The 15,391-nt window shown below is 36.7% G+C and overlaps 2 protein-coding genes across 2 annotated transcripts in view; both read right to left on the bottom strand.

The window, feature by feature from the left end:
- Positions 1-622: 622 nt before the first annotated feature.
- LOC129923427 (deoxyribonuclease-1-like) lies at positions 623-4,437 on the bottom strand. Its single transcript, XM_056014328.1, has 2 exons — positions 4,307-4,437; positions 623-1,762 (listed from the first exon to the last, which is right to left on the bottom strand). Exon 2 carries the CDS (start codon positions 1,687-1,689, stop codon positions 838-840), a length of 852 nt encoding a protein of 283 aa, XP_055870303.1. The 5' UTR covers positions 1,690-1,762; positions 4,307-4,437; the 3' UTR covers positions 623-837.
- Positions 4,438-13,789: 9,352 nt separating this feature from the next.
- The window catches only part of LOC106069984 (deoxyribonuclease-1-like), an 8,909-nt gene continuing 7,307 nt past the window's right edge, over positions 13,790-15,391 (bottom strand). The window contains exon 2 of the mRNA XM_013229773.2: positions 13,790-15,391. This exon is cut by the window's right edge and continues 2,152 nt beyond it. The gene's annotated coding sequence lies outside the window, so the exon portion shown is untranslated.

The following is a 15,391-nucleotide window of genomic DNA, read 5'->3' as shown; positions in this document are numbered from 1 at the left end:
AAACTGTCCACAGGCTGTGACGTCGCAGGTCAGTGTTAAGGCCTTTTATGACGATTGGTCTCAAGGCAAGGCGCGCGCAATCGTAGTCGCAGAGATTTTCTGTAGCAATGATCTTTTCAGTTTTATTATGAGACATCCGCCAAAGTCTGCTAACAACATTGCTGTTGAGTGAACAACAAAAAAATGAGATGTTTCCATCTGTGCGTGGCCATGTCTTGGTAATAACGCTGCTTATATGTTGGTACCATCTATTGGTCTTTTTGGTCATCAACATATTTTAACAAGAAAATAGGTACAAGTTAATTAGCTAACAGTATATAGGATGCTACTAAGTCAAATAACTTTAAGCTTTTGCCTAAAACGTTATTTATAATTGCAATGGAGGGCTGCCTGGTCGTGCAGTTTGCGCGCTGGACTGTCGTTCAGATTTATCGATGGTCCCGGGTTCAAACCCTGCCCGCTCCCATCCCCCGTCGTCCTGCTGGAGGTTTGGACTAGGAAGAAATTATCTTCAACTCTGAAGGAACATCCGAAACATGTAAAACATTTTGCAAACAAATAATGACAACAAACAAATGTTCTTTAGATTTGTCAAATGCTTTTAATTACAATATATGTGATATTGATGTAAGATAATTATTTAACAAAGGCCTATGATTATAATTTATAAACATTATTTGAAGCACAAATTAATATAACCATGCAAATTTTAATTAAAACATTAATAATATTTATATTGAGAGAAAACAGTGACAGATTATTACACTAATATCGTTCACTATCAATGAAAGTTAAAAGAGACACATGTTTAATGGGACGTCGTGGCATACCAGCTGTTCAATATAAATTGAACTCTATGGGATAATGGTCACTAATGGCCAATGTGGTATCGACATCCAGTCGTAGCTGATCATCGAAGCGGTAAGTAGCAGCACCGCTGACCACGACACCTTGCCCAAGTATGATGGCGCGATCGTAGGCGCAGTCTGTTCCGGCCGTTGAGGTGGTGTCAAAAGTGTCCGGGATGACGCTGGTGAAGCCTGTACCGTTCTGGAAAATCTCCAGCTGCTTTCGATTTGAGCTGCTGAGGTAGCTGCAGTCGGCGTTCATATCACTCATGGCGATGATGCCTTTAGCATTCGGAAAACTGGCGTTAGCTGCCCTCATAGCATTGGGTAGCGCTTGTAACTCTTGGACTGTATCAGTTGGTTTTGTATGCAAAGCTTGTAGAGCGATTCTGTTATTTGCGAGTTTAGCCACAGAGTAGTATTCAACTTCCACTGCGAACGGCTCTCGCTCAAAGACATCCAGGGCAGAGTCGTTGTATTGAAAGGTCCCTCTGATGGTGACCTTTGGCGTGCGGTAGAAGAAGGCATATTGCTCCTTGTAACTCGTTCTTCCCAATGGTTCACTCAGCGTTAACCCCCAGGGTCCTGTAAGATTCAATCCAGCCCATAGTTTATTCAGCGCGAAGAATGTGGAATCCCTGACTTCTTGAATGACTACAATGTCGTAGCGGCTGGTGATGTTGATGATGTAGTTGGCGATAGTATCGTTAGACATCTTCGTTTTCCCGAACGTTTGGATGTTGAAAGCTGATACTTTGAGCGGTGGAGCCAGACCGGCCACCTCGGACATCGAACACACAGCGAACAACAGCAACAGACTGAATGACCATTGGAGCGACATCTCCGTATCAGTAATTTTATATGTTCCTCTTGTGACTGTGATGACTGTTTTGTCTATGAACCCTTGAGTTCACCTGTTAAATATATATATATATATATTAACATATGTGACAGGTCAATACTAAATGACATTTAAGGTACGTACTGGTACTACAGTTTAATGAGGAAGGGCTCAATGGACATATGAAACAAATAACTATATATAATGAGCTGGGTACTGAGGGAATGGATCTCATTCACCAACATTTTGCCACGTGGTTCTCTCTATCTTCTATACAAATTACGCAATCCATTAAGGCTGTCACGTGATACGTAATTTTCATAGTTTTATCAATATTATCACGTGGCTAAATGTTGTTTGTTTACGATTGGTGAATGAGGTCCATTGGGAATTTGGAATGCCGGAAAATGAGAAAATTTCGTTTAGGCTGTAGACCTACAAGGGCCGGTCCTACAGGTTGCGGGACCCTAGGCGAAGCGGATTGCGCGGGGCCTAATTTGGGTTGTGATAAGGATAATAAGTGAAAATTAAGATTTTGTATTCGAAAATAAATTCGTCTTTTCAGTTTATTAATACTTTACTAAGTACAAAATCGCTTTCAAATTAGCTTTACGATAGTAGTTTCCCAACAAAAAGCCGATTCACATCTGCCTTTTAGATTTAGGCCCTACTGTCGACTAGCAAAATATCGCTTTTGTTTTGTTTTTTTTCCTTAGAGGTCGAGATAGATTTAGATCTATATCTGTATGTATAAGTATTGGAATTTCTTGTTTTGGTTAAAATTCGGCTTATTTTTACATTTTTATTCAATGAAAGCTGACAAAGCCGTTTCGTTGTTTTTTTAATCGCGAGTAAGATTGGCGTTGTCCATATTGAATGGCATCCTGAAATGACAATTTTGTCTGTTTTAAGGAGGTTTGCATCAGTTTTCAGAAGATTTTAATCATTTCATGAGATTTTCATGACTTTTTCTTATATTTTATAATTTTAGGAGAATTCCAGGAACCCTTTAATAATAAGTTAATATGGATTAATTTAATAATCTACACCTAAAATTTGCATCGCGCGGGGCCTGTGAAAGTGCGGGGCCCACTGCGGCCGCATAGGTTGCAGTGACCTAAGACCGGCCCTGTAGACCTATATTGTTAATGTTAATGAGCACTATAAGTCTGAAGGAGAAAAGTAGATGTGATATGTCGTCGTTCTAGCCACATTACACCACTGTTAACATTTTGCTAGAGAAATAGGCGGAATATGTCACCGACCTTATTGACCTTTACCGATATAAAGGCTACCTTAATCTCTCATGAATGTGAAAGGCCTATTAAACTATTCCTATTAGGTCAACGGTTTTGTTTTCAGTAGTAGGTAGAACTCGAGGCATGTATCAATTTAAACTGTTGTTTCATATGTGTGTGTGTGTCTTTTCGTTGCTTGATACCCGTGGCGTTGAGACTTTATAGCCCTTACATTCTTGTATCTCTTACGTTCAATTGCAACGGAGCGCTCTCTCCTTCTCCCTCTCTCTCTCTCTCTTTCTCTATCCATCTTTCTCTCTTCTTTCCTCTGCTATTTTCTCTCTCCCTCTGTCTCTCTCTACGGAAACCCCCTCTTTCAGATTTGCACCCAGCGCAACGTAATAGCCTTTTTTTTAAAACGTAGACTTTTGGTAGACGTACTTGAGTGGTAGGCCTTATTTCTAGTCACTTAAAATAGGAAACATTTAACATTAGAAGTATAGACTACACGTTTAGACACAGAAGCTGGTTATTTGTATTTGATTTAAATGGTAAAAAAAAAAAAATGCAAATAGGAATGGATTCACCTTTGTGAATAAATAAAAAAAAAACACCCAATTAGTTGGGTAATTAATTGGTAATCGAATAAGGGAAACAACTTGTACATTATTGATAATTGATAAATATAGTTTTAAGGGCCGAGTTTTTCCCTTTAGAGAACCTATTTCTTTTTTTTTTTTTTTTTTAAAGATTTTTTTTTTTTTTTTTACAAACCTTATACCAACTCACTCTGTAAGTCTGGGAAAAGTTTGCACACGCTTCTCCTACACCCATTCTGGGATCAACTTGAAACTTTGCACACTTATTGATTGGCATGGACAATAACCAAAAATTAACCAATTGGTCTAACATTTACTGGTAATTAATTATTTTGTTTGATACCAACAATAGAGATCTAACCTTCAGTATTCACAGATACAGCCGATACATCCATTCTTAGATGAAAATGAAACTATAAACCAGTATTTATTGTACCTAACACGAATAATTTAAAAAGTTAACCAGTTAATGGTAATTTTTTGTTTAATATTGAATAAGGGAAACAACTTCTACTTTATTAAGAGACATTTGTAATTGCAGGGTTCTTTCTCTTAGATAAGCATTGTTTTTGAAACTTAGTTTTCTTTTTTAAACGGATTTTTATAAAGCCGGTACCAATAGAATGATTGGTAAGATTCTTTTGAAAATAAAATTCGTTTTTCTTGCTAAGGAAGAGGTTCAATTTTACTTACTTTTAAAAAACTATAGTGTGTTTTAGATTAGGTAAATTTTATTTAAATATAACTAAAATTCTAGCTTTAAAAAAATACATGACTCACCTAGATTGCTTTATTTCTGATTATGCTATAAGTTTAATCTACTTTAGCAAATTTATATCTGGTAATGCTGAAAAGGTTAGGGACTTTTGAAATAAAAGAAAAAAAAATCTGGCAGTACGCGTGTTTTCTGAGACCTTGACATGGTGCCAGCAGTGCGAATAGGATCTTGACACTTCATGGGGGAAAGTAAAAAGCCCGCCAAGACATGTTGGTAATTTCTAAAAACACATTTTTTTTTCTTCAGTTCTTTCATGTTTTGTATTAGAAACAATATGTATCCGAAGAAAAGTATTAACATACTAAGTGGCGTGGCAAGGGTTTTTGTGGGCCCGGGGGGGGGGGGGGGGGCTTGGCCTCTTTAGGGACCCCTGCGTTTTGAAATTAGACATGAAATGATAATGTTCTTAATAAGTTTATGTCTAATGTGTGGGGTATATGCAAAATGGTCACTAATTTACATACGCCACTATACTCAATGTAACAACGATAGACTAATTTCCACTCGTTTCTAAAATACACATTGTAAAAAAATAAAGACTATTCTTTATTGGTCATATCTTGTCTGAAGATAAATACACTGCAGTGCGGTATTCGAAAACATCGACATATGTCAGAATGTCCTCATTTAGGAATACAAAGCTTATATTAACTCACTCCGTCTGTCCGTCTGTCGGGTTGAAACTTTGTACACGTAATTTCTCCGACTTCCCATTCTTGGATCAAGTTGAAACTTTGCACTATTACTCATTGACAATCAATACAAAGAAATTAACCAATTAGTTAAATAAATTAGTGTTAATTAATTGTGTTTTAGGCATAAAAAGTGATACCCATCTTGCAGTATTGAGAGGTATGGCGATAATTTTGCGGTTCTTTCTATAGTTTTGTTTTTTTAAAGTATTTTTTATTTATATTTTACTTCTTCTACAGTTTAAAAAAAATGTGCACTACCTTTGTAGGCTGGGGGGGGGGGGCGGCGTATTAATTTCTGAAACAACTTGTAACTGGCCACATCAGCGCCAAAAAATAAATAAATACAATTCAAACCGTCTAGTCCAACGGAACACGCTTCTTCAGCCTCATTATGTAAGCTACCGTAGGTAGAAATTTCGATGGGCTGGAAAACTTTACGTCACGGGCAGGATATGACCCGCTGAACGTAGTTTGGGCACCTGTTGTTTAAGAATGAAGCCTACCGATGAAACTTAATTATTCAAGAAAATGCTTTGTAAAGTAGTCAATTAAGATAAAAAATTCTAGCAGATAACAAGATTCTTGCGGCGGTTTCTGCAACTGAGTTGGTGCTAAATGTAATGCGAAGCGTTCGTTTGGATAACATTAGTAAGGTCGAGAGAAACATGGGTCACCAACGATCTCTTAATCTAGGACTCAGGAAATTTACCCCGTGGAAACCCTGGTGCTGCTGCAAAGCGGAGAAAACAACACGAGATATACAAGAACCGGAATTTAGGAAGTGAGGGCAGTGACTAGCCATGTGCGTGTGGTTCGGGTCGCACGGGGCATCAGGTGGTGAGTGGCATCAAACTAAGGATACATTTTCTCAGTAAAAACAACACATTCTAGTATGTATTTAGTTTCAGACATTTTGAAAAGAATTCACTCCTTCTTGTAAATTTTAATTTACCTTTACCTATCCCTTAGTCTGTTGGACCGTTGGGGCACCATGCAAGTTTCGTCGGCCGTCTTTCTCCATTTCTCTCTGTCTTTTGCCTTGTTTAGAACTTCTTTCAATGGCAGGCCCGTCCATTCTTTTATGTTGTCTTCACATAGCGTTCTCAGTCTGCCTCTTCTTCTTTTTCCTGGTACTGTTCCCTGAAGGAAAGTCTTTGCGAGCCCAGTAGACCTTGTAATATGGCGATAGATTTTTAGCTTGCGTTTTTTTTAACGATAGTTAGCAAATCATCATGGGGTCGATATGCTGCAGTAACCCTGTCTCTAATCTCTTGGTTTGTGATGCCGTCTTTGAATGTGATACCTAGGATCATTCTGTAGCATCTCAATTCCATTGCTGGGATCCTCCTCACCAGCTCTGCATTCAGCGTCCAGGACTCACAAACATATAAAAATGTGGCCATGACCAGGGAGCGCATCAGTCTGATTTTGGTGCCTAGGGCTATGCCTTTGTTTTTTCATATTATTTTAAGTTTGAAAGTGCTACTGTGGACTGTGAAATTCGGGCCAGTAGTTCAGGTTCTGTTCCCTCATCTGAGACGATAGCTCCGAAGTATTTGAGACTACTGACACTAGTCTTCACCTGCAATATTGATGCACCTTTTAAAGCCATGTTGGCTAATGTTTTTTGCGGCATTTATTTGAATATCATATGCTGCGGAAGTCTTGTCTATGCGCTCCTAGCGCTCCCCCAGACACCCTTTCTAGTAATAGCCAGGAGTCTACAATTTTTCCACTAACTCCAGAAAGAACCTATTCTAGGGCACAATAAACGTCTTCTGAAAGAATGAAGGGTCAGAATGTAATAAAGATTATGTACACACACACATACATACATATAGATATTTTTTGCAAAGGGGGGGGGGGGGATTCGAAAAAAAATCCTGGCTACGCCCATGATAGATAGATAGATAGATAGATAGATAGATAGATAGGAAACACATGCGCTTGTACTGACATAGATAGATATATAGATAGATTGATATATATATATATATATAGATAGACAGATAGATAGATATATAAATAGATAGATAGTTAGGAAACACACATGCGCTTGTACTGACATAGATAGATAGATATATATAGATAGACATATAGATAGTTAGATACATAGATAGATAGATAGATAGATAGATAGATAGATAGATAGATCATTTTTAGTAAGAAAATTCATTGATTTGAATACATAGCGAGGAGGAGGACGTCTCTAAGTTCCTTTTTAAAAACCAAATCATAAACTTTTGTTGCAAACATTTTTTTTTAGCCATAGCTACATAGAAACACAGTTTCTTGACCTAGTGAGACATTTCTTTTGTTGACCTAACCACATAGTAATAGCACGTAACTAGCATTGAACACAGACGCTCCTTCGCGATACAGAGTTATACAACATAAAGAGATTACACAATCTTTTTGACGCTACCACTGACAGGACTAGCCAAGCATAATGAACATTTAAATTATGCAAGCCTTCTAGATTCAATGACAGTCTGCAAGGAACTTTGACTTACTTTCATTGTGCAACACGTCGCTATAATTTTTTAAAGATTTATATTGTTTGGTTGATTGTGTGTTGTTTTTTTTTTAACTCGTCCAATTTCAAGTCAAGTTCAAGAAATACTTTGAGTCACTGCTTGGTTTGAAGGAGGCCTCTTAATCTAATGTCAAGTTCAAAGTGGTTTTGCTTGATCATTCCCTTGGCCAAAGGCGGATATATTTCAACTTCCAAGAAACACATGCTCTCCCCCCCCTCGTTGTCTACTTTCGAAATGATATTAATTATCAGTAATGTATGTTTGATAATTATTTAACATGTTTCGGATGTTCCTTCAGAGTTAAGGACGATGGGAGATGGGAGCGGGCAAGGTTTGAACCCGGGATCATCGATAAATCCAAACCACAGTCCAGCAAGCAAACCGTACGACCTTAATCTGTAAGACCGTCGGGGCACCACACAAGATCTTTCAACCGTCGTTTTTCATTCCTCCCTGTCCTTTGCCTTTGATAGAAGTTCATTCACTGACGTGCCTATCAATTCTTTGATGTTGTCTTCCCATCGCTTTCTCTCTCTTCCTCTTTATCTTTCTCCTGGCACTGTTCCCTGAAGGAAGGTCCTTGCGAGCCCTCAGGACCTTGTGATGTGGTCATAGACTTGAGTTTACATTTTTTTTGACAGTGGTTTATAGGTTATCGTGGGGTCTAACTGCTGTATTAATCCTGTTTCTAATCTCTTAATTCGTGATGCGCTCTTTGTAAGTTACACATAGCATTTAACTGTATCTTCAAAACTATCAGCTCTTTCAATAATATGAATGTTCACAATGCAATAATATTAACATAAATAGATCTCCATATCTTGTGGCATCAAGTCGTTAGTCGAACAATATCTTTTTGTTAATATTGAAACCTGCCTTTTTACTTACCTGAGTGGACCGCTTCGGGAGCAGATTTTGAGTCTGTCTTTGTAACCTTGTTTTTTTTTTGTTGTTTTTTTTTTAATAATTATTATTTACCTAACACTCATGAACGATAACAGTAATAGAAAGCAAAGATAAGAAAATTCTTCTTCTTCCTCGTTCTCATATTTATTTTTGGAGCGTTCAGATGACTAGACCAATATTAGAGAAGAGCTGCGCAGTGGTTTCCAGATCAGAGAGCTTTCGTCTAGTTTTCTTTCTATTGGGTTGTTTTGGGGCCAGTATCTTGTACGGCCTCATGGTAAAGAGAGCAGTTTGAAAGATATGGTCAGCATTCTCTGGTGACATTCCACATAGGCAAATTTCACTGGTTCCAATCTTGAGGTACATATGTTGTCTCATTCTGTTGTGTCCGGTCCTGAGTCGAAAGATTAGACGTTGAACTTGTCGGGATAGCTTATAATAGGAATCTTCTTTCTTGTCTTTCGGATGAGAGCTTGTCCATTTCTCATTTATTCTATTCACTATTAGTTTCTTCATTTCTTCTGGATAGAGTGCAATGTTTAATTGTGAGTTTGTTCTCCCACTCTTGGCGAGTTTTTTATGTTTTGGTCTCCATTGAATAACAGTTTTTTTTGCTATTGTTGTTGAGCTTTATAAGTGCTGTCCTGAGTCGTTTTATATAGGAGGAATCAGAGTTTTCCAAGCTTTGGAGGATTGTTTTCGCATTGGTTAGAAAGATAAATTGACTGCGTGGGGTACTTGGATGATTTGCTAACATGGTAGCAGCTAGTGCTAGTGCTTCTCTTTCTGCTCTGTGACTGTCAGAGAGCTCTCCAGTTACAATGAATTTTTCTAGTTTTTCTCCATCGGTCCATTCGATGAGTTTTCCAGCTCCTTCATTTTTGGTGGCTTTATGAGATGAGCCATTCGTGTAAACTTTGATCCACAGATTGCTAGGATAATGCGTTTGTAGAAAAGAGACACAAAATAGAGCAGTGAGGTTCATAACAAACGAATATTCTCATTTGACTAGAGTAACACCTTTAGTAAAATCACTAAATTTAGAAAGCCTTCAGGACAGAAGACTCAAAAGTAAAGTAGCAATTATACATAAAACACTGAACCATAATCTTCAAATACAAAAACAAAATTTAATAAAATACTCAGAAAGACACAAAGACAAAGGCACATTCCTCATCCCATATGCTAGGACAAATTTGTACAAAATACTCCTTCTTCCCTAGTGCTATTAGAGCATGGAATGGGTTGCCTCAGCTAGCCAGGAAAACCAGTGACTTGGCAGAATTTAAGTCATTGGTTAATATGCATAACTAAATGCATGACGCGTAGGACGTAATCATCTTCTTTTTTGAAGTAACGTCTGTATTATATAAGAAGATAAGATAAGAGTTCACTGTTTCCTTGCGCTCTGTTGGAATGTAGTTGGATTTTTTTGGTTATGTTTTCAATATAGTCTCTCATAGTAGGAAAAGAGCTTCGTTCCAGGGTGGAGATTCATTATAATGTATCGTGGATTCCAGTTATTTTTTGAAGTTGGTGTTTCTTTTTTAGGTCCAGAGACTCCTGTATGAAATTAGTCCTCTTGAGATGGTTTTTAGTGCCAATTTTGTGGAAAAAATATTTTATAATAATGTTTATAGCGTTACAATTAAGAAAAAAATGTTGAAAGAAGCTTGAGTTAGTGTTATAATATAACTCGTAGGCGGACCCTGTGGATTTTTCATACTCGAGCATTACATTGCACATAAACCTACACCTAGCTAGCTTACACAGCTGTCATCATGGAAAGCCAAAAGTGAGAGCAGTATTAGATAGTATTGTAAAGAGAGTTTGTTATAAGACAAAATATTAAATACATATATAAACATTTTATTTACATTGAAATTATAAATGAACTGTAGCACATGCTAATATTGTATATAATTTTTGTCTCATGAGATACGCGTCTCTAGCGTTTATGTAAAACATTCCATATTTGATCAAAAGTGTTTTGTTTATTTCACACACATTAAAGGGAAAAAAACGCGTTTCAAAGTTTGTATTAACTCACTCCGTCTGTTTGTGTACACTTTATTTCCCTCACCACCCATTCTCGGATAAAGCTGAAATTTTGCACACTTATTCATTGTCCCTAACAGAATATGAATGAATCGAAAAACTAACAAATTAATTAATTAATTAGTCGTAATTAATTATTTTGTTTGTTATAAAAAGGAATACATCTTACAGTATCGAGATACATGGCTATAAATGTGCAGTTGTTTCCCTTATATAACCTTTGTTGTTTTTTTTTTGTAAATAAATATTTTAAAATTTTTTCCATGTCTGATGTATGAAAACGTTCATCACCCGATCAGACTCGTTTCAAAAGATATTACGCAGGTGCCAAAAAGTTCATGACATAAAGTTGTTGTATTTGCCTCTGTAGGTGTCTGGCGACCCCCCAGGCAGTTCACTAAAGCGTTTTATTTTTCAAAAGACAAATTTGAATCTAGTTAACCTACTTTTTAGTTATACTGCTATGATAGGGTAGAGGTGGGGGTTCTGTATAGGGTAAATGAGACCCATTTCGTCCCCTTAGCGCACTAAAATATTGAATGCGACTTTTCATTTCTGCCCTAAACTGCTTGGTTGTTTCATAATTGACTCGTTACAGTTTGAACTATTGAAAAAAAAAATTTTGATATCTTTTCTAAAACGTTAAAAGACTTTCAGAAAATTGTAACATTATTTTGTATGGTATTAATACTGATCTTTCTGGATTTATTTTATATAACTCGTATAGTTGCCTTTTAGAACATTTCAACAAATCCTATAAATAGCGCGAGCTGCATTGTAAAATGTTTGTAAAATGTTTTACATGTTTCGGATGTTCCTTCAGAGTTGAAGATAATTACTTCCTAGTCCAAACCTCCCGCAGGACGACGGGGGATGGGAGCGGGCAGGGTTTGAACCCGGGACCATCACCGGAACCATTGATAAATCTGGAAGACAGTGCAAACCGCACGACCAGGCAGCCATTATTTTCTTGTTATGAAATAGGTCTTTATATTCATGCATATAGTAGGCAAACTTAATAAAAAAAAAAAGCAGAAGAAAAACGAAGCTGATTTACAGCTAAGAAAATATTTAAAATACGAGAAGATGGTAATGAGTTTGGATCAAAAGTGGTTAGGATTAAGATTTTGGCTTAACAAAAAAAAAATGAATCAACACGTGTAGACGTTGAGATTTAGTGTGTTTTTTTTTAAGACCAATGAAAAGATGCTCAAGTGTCTGATTTTATACTTATGACGTTCCTTTAGAGATGAAGATCAGAAGTTGCTTGGCATGATGGGTAGAAGGCGCTGTGCAACATCAGCTTTCTCACTACGCTATGATTCTATCAATTGTCTGGACCCAGTTGAAAACTGGCGGGGGGGGGGGGGGAGGGAAGAGGAAGAAGGGGGCCTTTGGGTGATCGCTTTTTAAAATGTATTTATATATATATACAAAAGTGAACAATCTGAATTCGAACTCGAGGGTTAAAGCCTCCTCAGCCTCATCAGACTAACACATTAACCACCGTGCCATGGAAGTGCTTATGAAAATAGAAAGTTTTATAGTTATCCATTGTCAGTTTCAAACTTTTCTCTCTATAAAATATAAAGGAGACTAATTCAACTTAAACCATCTTATCAGTCAAGTTCGAGATGCAAAAAAAAAATAAATAATTAATTACCAATAGTTAATTAATAATTAGTTAATTAATTAAAAAAAAATTGATTCTTGTTTTGTTAGGTAAAAGAAATACTTGTGCGAAATTTCAGCTTGATCCGAGATTGGTGTGGGAGAAATAACGTGTACAAACTTTTTACCAGACAGAGAGAGTTGATATAAGGCTTGTGAAAACAGAAAATGTTAATCGACGACCTAAACTCTGCTAAGTCGTTGGTTTTCCTGGCTGATTCGGGCAACCCAATCCATTCTCTAAAGGCACTAGGGAAGAAGGAGCACTTGTATGAATTTGTTCTAGCGTATGGAATAAGAAATGTGCCTCTATCTCGGTGTCTTTCTGAGTATTTCATTAGGCTTGGTTTCTCTTTTAGTAAATTATGGTTTAGTGGTTTATGTATTATAGCAATTTTACTTTGTATTTTTCACTCTTCAGTCCTTAAGTGTCTCTAAGTTGAGTGATTTTACTATTCTAATATTGGCCTAAGATAAACAGCATTTTAGTTGTATGTTCTTATTTGATTTTTAACGGCCCCCGAAAGGAGAAAAGACGCTTTTAGTTTTGTGTGGAATGTTTGTCCGTCCGCAGGTCCGTCCGTCCATCCGTCCGTCCCGTTTAGATCTCGTAAACTAGAAAAGATAGTGAAAATCCGACATCATAATATTTTAGACCTTTCAAAGTTCTGATGCAACGGCTACTTTTTTCTTTTCTGAAAGCGAAAAATCTAATTTTTAAAATCACTTATGCAATCATTTTTTTCATAAAAATACACGATTTTTACAACTATTCACTATTAATAGTAACAAACACTGGAGGCTCTTTAGTAGGGGAGATGACAATTTACCATATTTATAATATATTTATGCAAACGGTTTTAGATTTTTGTAAAAAAAATTTTTTTGTTTTTACATTTGTATTGCTAAGTTCAGTTAGTTCTGTCATACTAATTGTTACATTTACAAAAAAAAAATGTTTACTTGTTTTTTTTTAAAGAAAAAAATCTATTGGCTATGCATATAAGTGGAACATAATTTTAAACAACAATTAATTAGTAGGTTTTTATATTATCACGAGACCCGCATAGCTGCCATAGGATGACAACGGAACACTAAACTAAAGGAATTTTTTTTTACGGACATTTTTTTTTTTTTACTGACTCTTTGAATAAGAGATTGACCATTTACAAAACAATTAGATCAATTAGATACTCATTATAAGACATCGGTTAGGCCAGGTTTACATCTAACTTCACATTCATTTTCACCTATCCCTTGGTCTGCTGGACCAATGGGGCACCACACAGGATTTCATTCTGATGTTCTTCCTGAAAATATTGAAACCTGCCTTTTTACCTGCCTTCGGGGGGGGGGGGATTTCATTTCGGGGGGGGGGGTTGAACGCCAAACCCCCCCCCCCCCTGGATACGCCCATGTCAATATGTATATGTAAATATAGCACCCCTCACAAGATTATCTTCAGTATAACTTGGTCCTGCGATATTCTCTCTTAGATTGTCCGGGTTTCGAACCCTGCCCACCGCCGTCCTGCGATAGATTCTGGCTTTGATGTAATAATCTTCAATTGTGAAGAAATGTTTAGAAACAAGAAAAAAACAACAACAACACAGGAAAGTAAATCATGTTCATATTTATTGAGTATTCAAATTAATTGCAGAATTATTCCCTTAGTTCAAAGATTTATTAGAAACAATTTAAAAGCACGACATGATTTAACAAAAAAGTGTCAGACATGGAAGTAAACACAATGAATTAAAAAAAAAATTAATTGAATTTTACGAGCATTATTCAGAAGACTTCTAGAGTGAATCCCCCTTCTATAACTGCCCTGTCGGGATTGCTGCCTCGTGGTAGGGTATGCACCCCGAAGTGTCGTCTCTAGGATCCTAGATTCGAACCCTGCTCTCCGCCACCCCCTCGCAGTCCTGTGAAAATGTTGTGCTAGGATGTCACAGTCGTCTGAAAGAACGTACTAAACTAAAGATAATTTAAAACCACGTGATCTTTCCAAGTCTGTGGTTGTCATTATGTACATTTCAGGCATCTTTAATAGCAAGCTAACGAAATAAAACACATTTCTTAAAGCGTTAGTAAAACAATAAATCTGTGGTGCCCGTGGCAATAAAGCCAACGTAAGGAGCAAGGCTAGTGAGTATAAAGGGAATGGAGTTTCAGACAATGTGGTCTATTGGGCAGATGATATATGTTCATCCGTTTCTGTGGCCCACGGCTAACGAGTGTGTCATGTGGCCAGCACAACGACAAACCGCCTTTACTTTACTCCCAACTAATGTTAGGTAATTGTTAGAGCTGGGTGCATTCAGAGGTGCCCTAATGATCCCGAAATTAAAAATTCCAGTCTTTACCATGATTCGAACCCGGGGCCACCGGTGCAGAATTAATGTACAAAACACACAACTAGATGGGTGTTCGTATAATTGAAACATGCAGACATTAGCAACATAAAGACAAACATTAGGTAAAGGTAGATGTATAATTTGACATAAGTTCATTGGCTACATTTTCTGTGTATAATTTGAAATGGACTAGATATAATAGACATTGGCTACATATAAACAGACATTGGCTACATATAAATTGACATTGGCTACATTTAAATTGACATCGGGCACATACAGATAGACATTGGCTACATATAAATAGACATTGGCTACATTTAAATAGACATTGAATACATATAAATAGACATTTGCTACATTTAAGTAGACATTGGCTAAATTAAAATTGACATTGGCTACATATAAATTGACATTGGCTACATATTAATTGACATTGGCTACATTTTAATTGAAAAGTGGTTACATATCGATTAACATCAGGTACACGTAGATAAGCATTGGATACATGTAGATAGATACTGGCTACATGTAGATAGATACTGGCTACATGTAGATAGATACTGGCTACATGTAGATAGATACGTGATGATAGACAATTATTCCGTATAGATAAACCTTTGATACATATAAGCACTGGTTAAATAAAGACAGACACTGGACTAGATGTATACTAGATCAATGGATAGATGTAGACAGTGGATAGATTCACATGGCGTAAACTTTTATAAGAACAAAATACATTAATTCATTTCCTGAATGTTCGTCTTTACATGTTTCTAAAAACTTTATAAATCAATGAGTACAACAAATTTAGGAAAACGAGAGCAACCATTTCATGTCAATCAATCAATTAAAAA

The sequence above is a fragment of the Biomphalaria glabrata genome, chromosome 16 (genome assembly GCF_947242115.1).
Source record: "Biomphalaria glabrata chromosome 16, xgBioGlab47.1, whole genome shotgun sequence".
NCBI lineage: Eukaryota > Metazoa > Mollusca > Gastropoda > Planorbidae > Biomphalaria > Biomphalaria glabrata.
The sequence above is the reverse complement of the archived record's forward strand: the minus strand, read 5'-3'. Positions and strand labels throughout refer to the sequence as shown.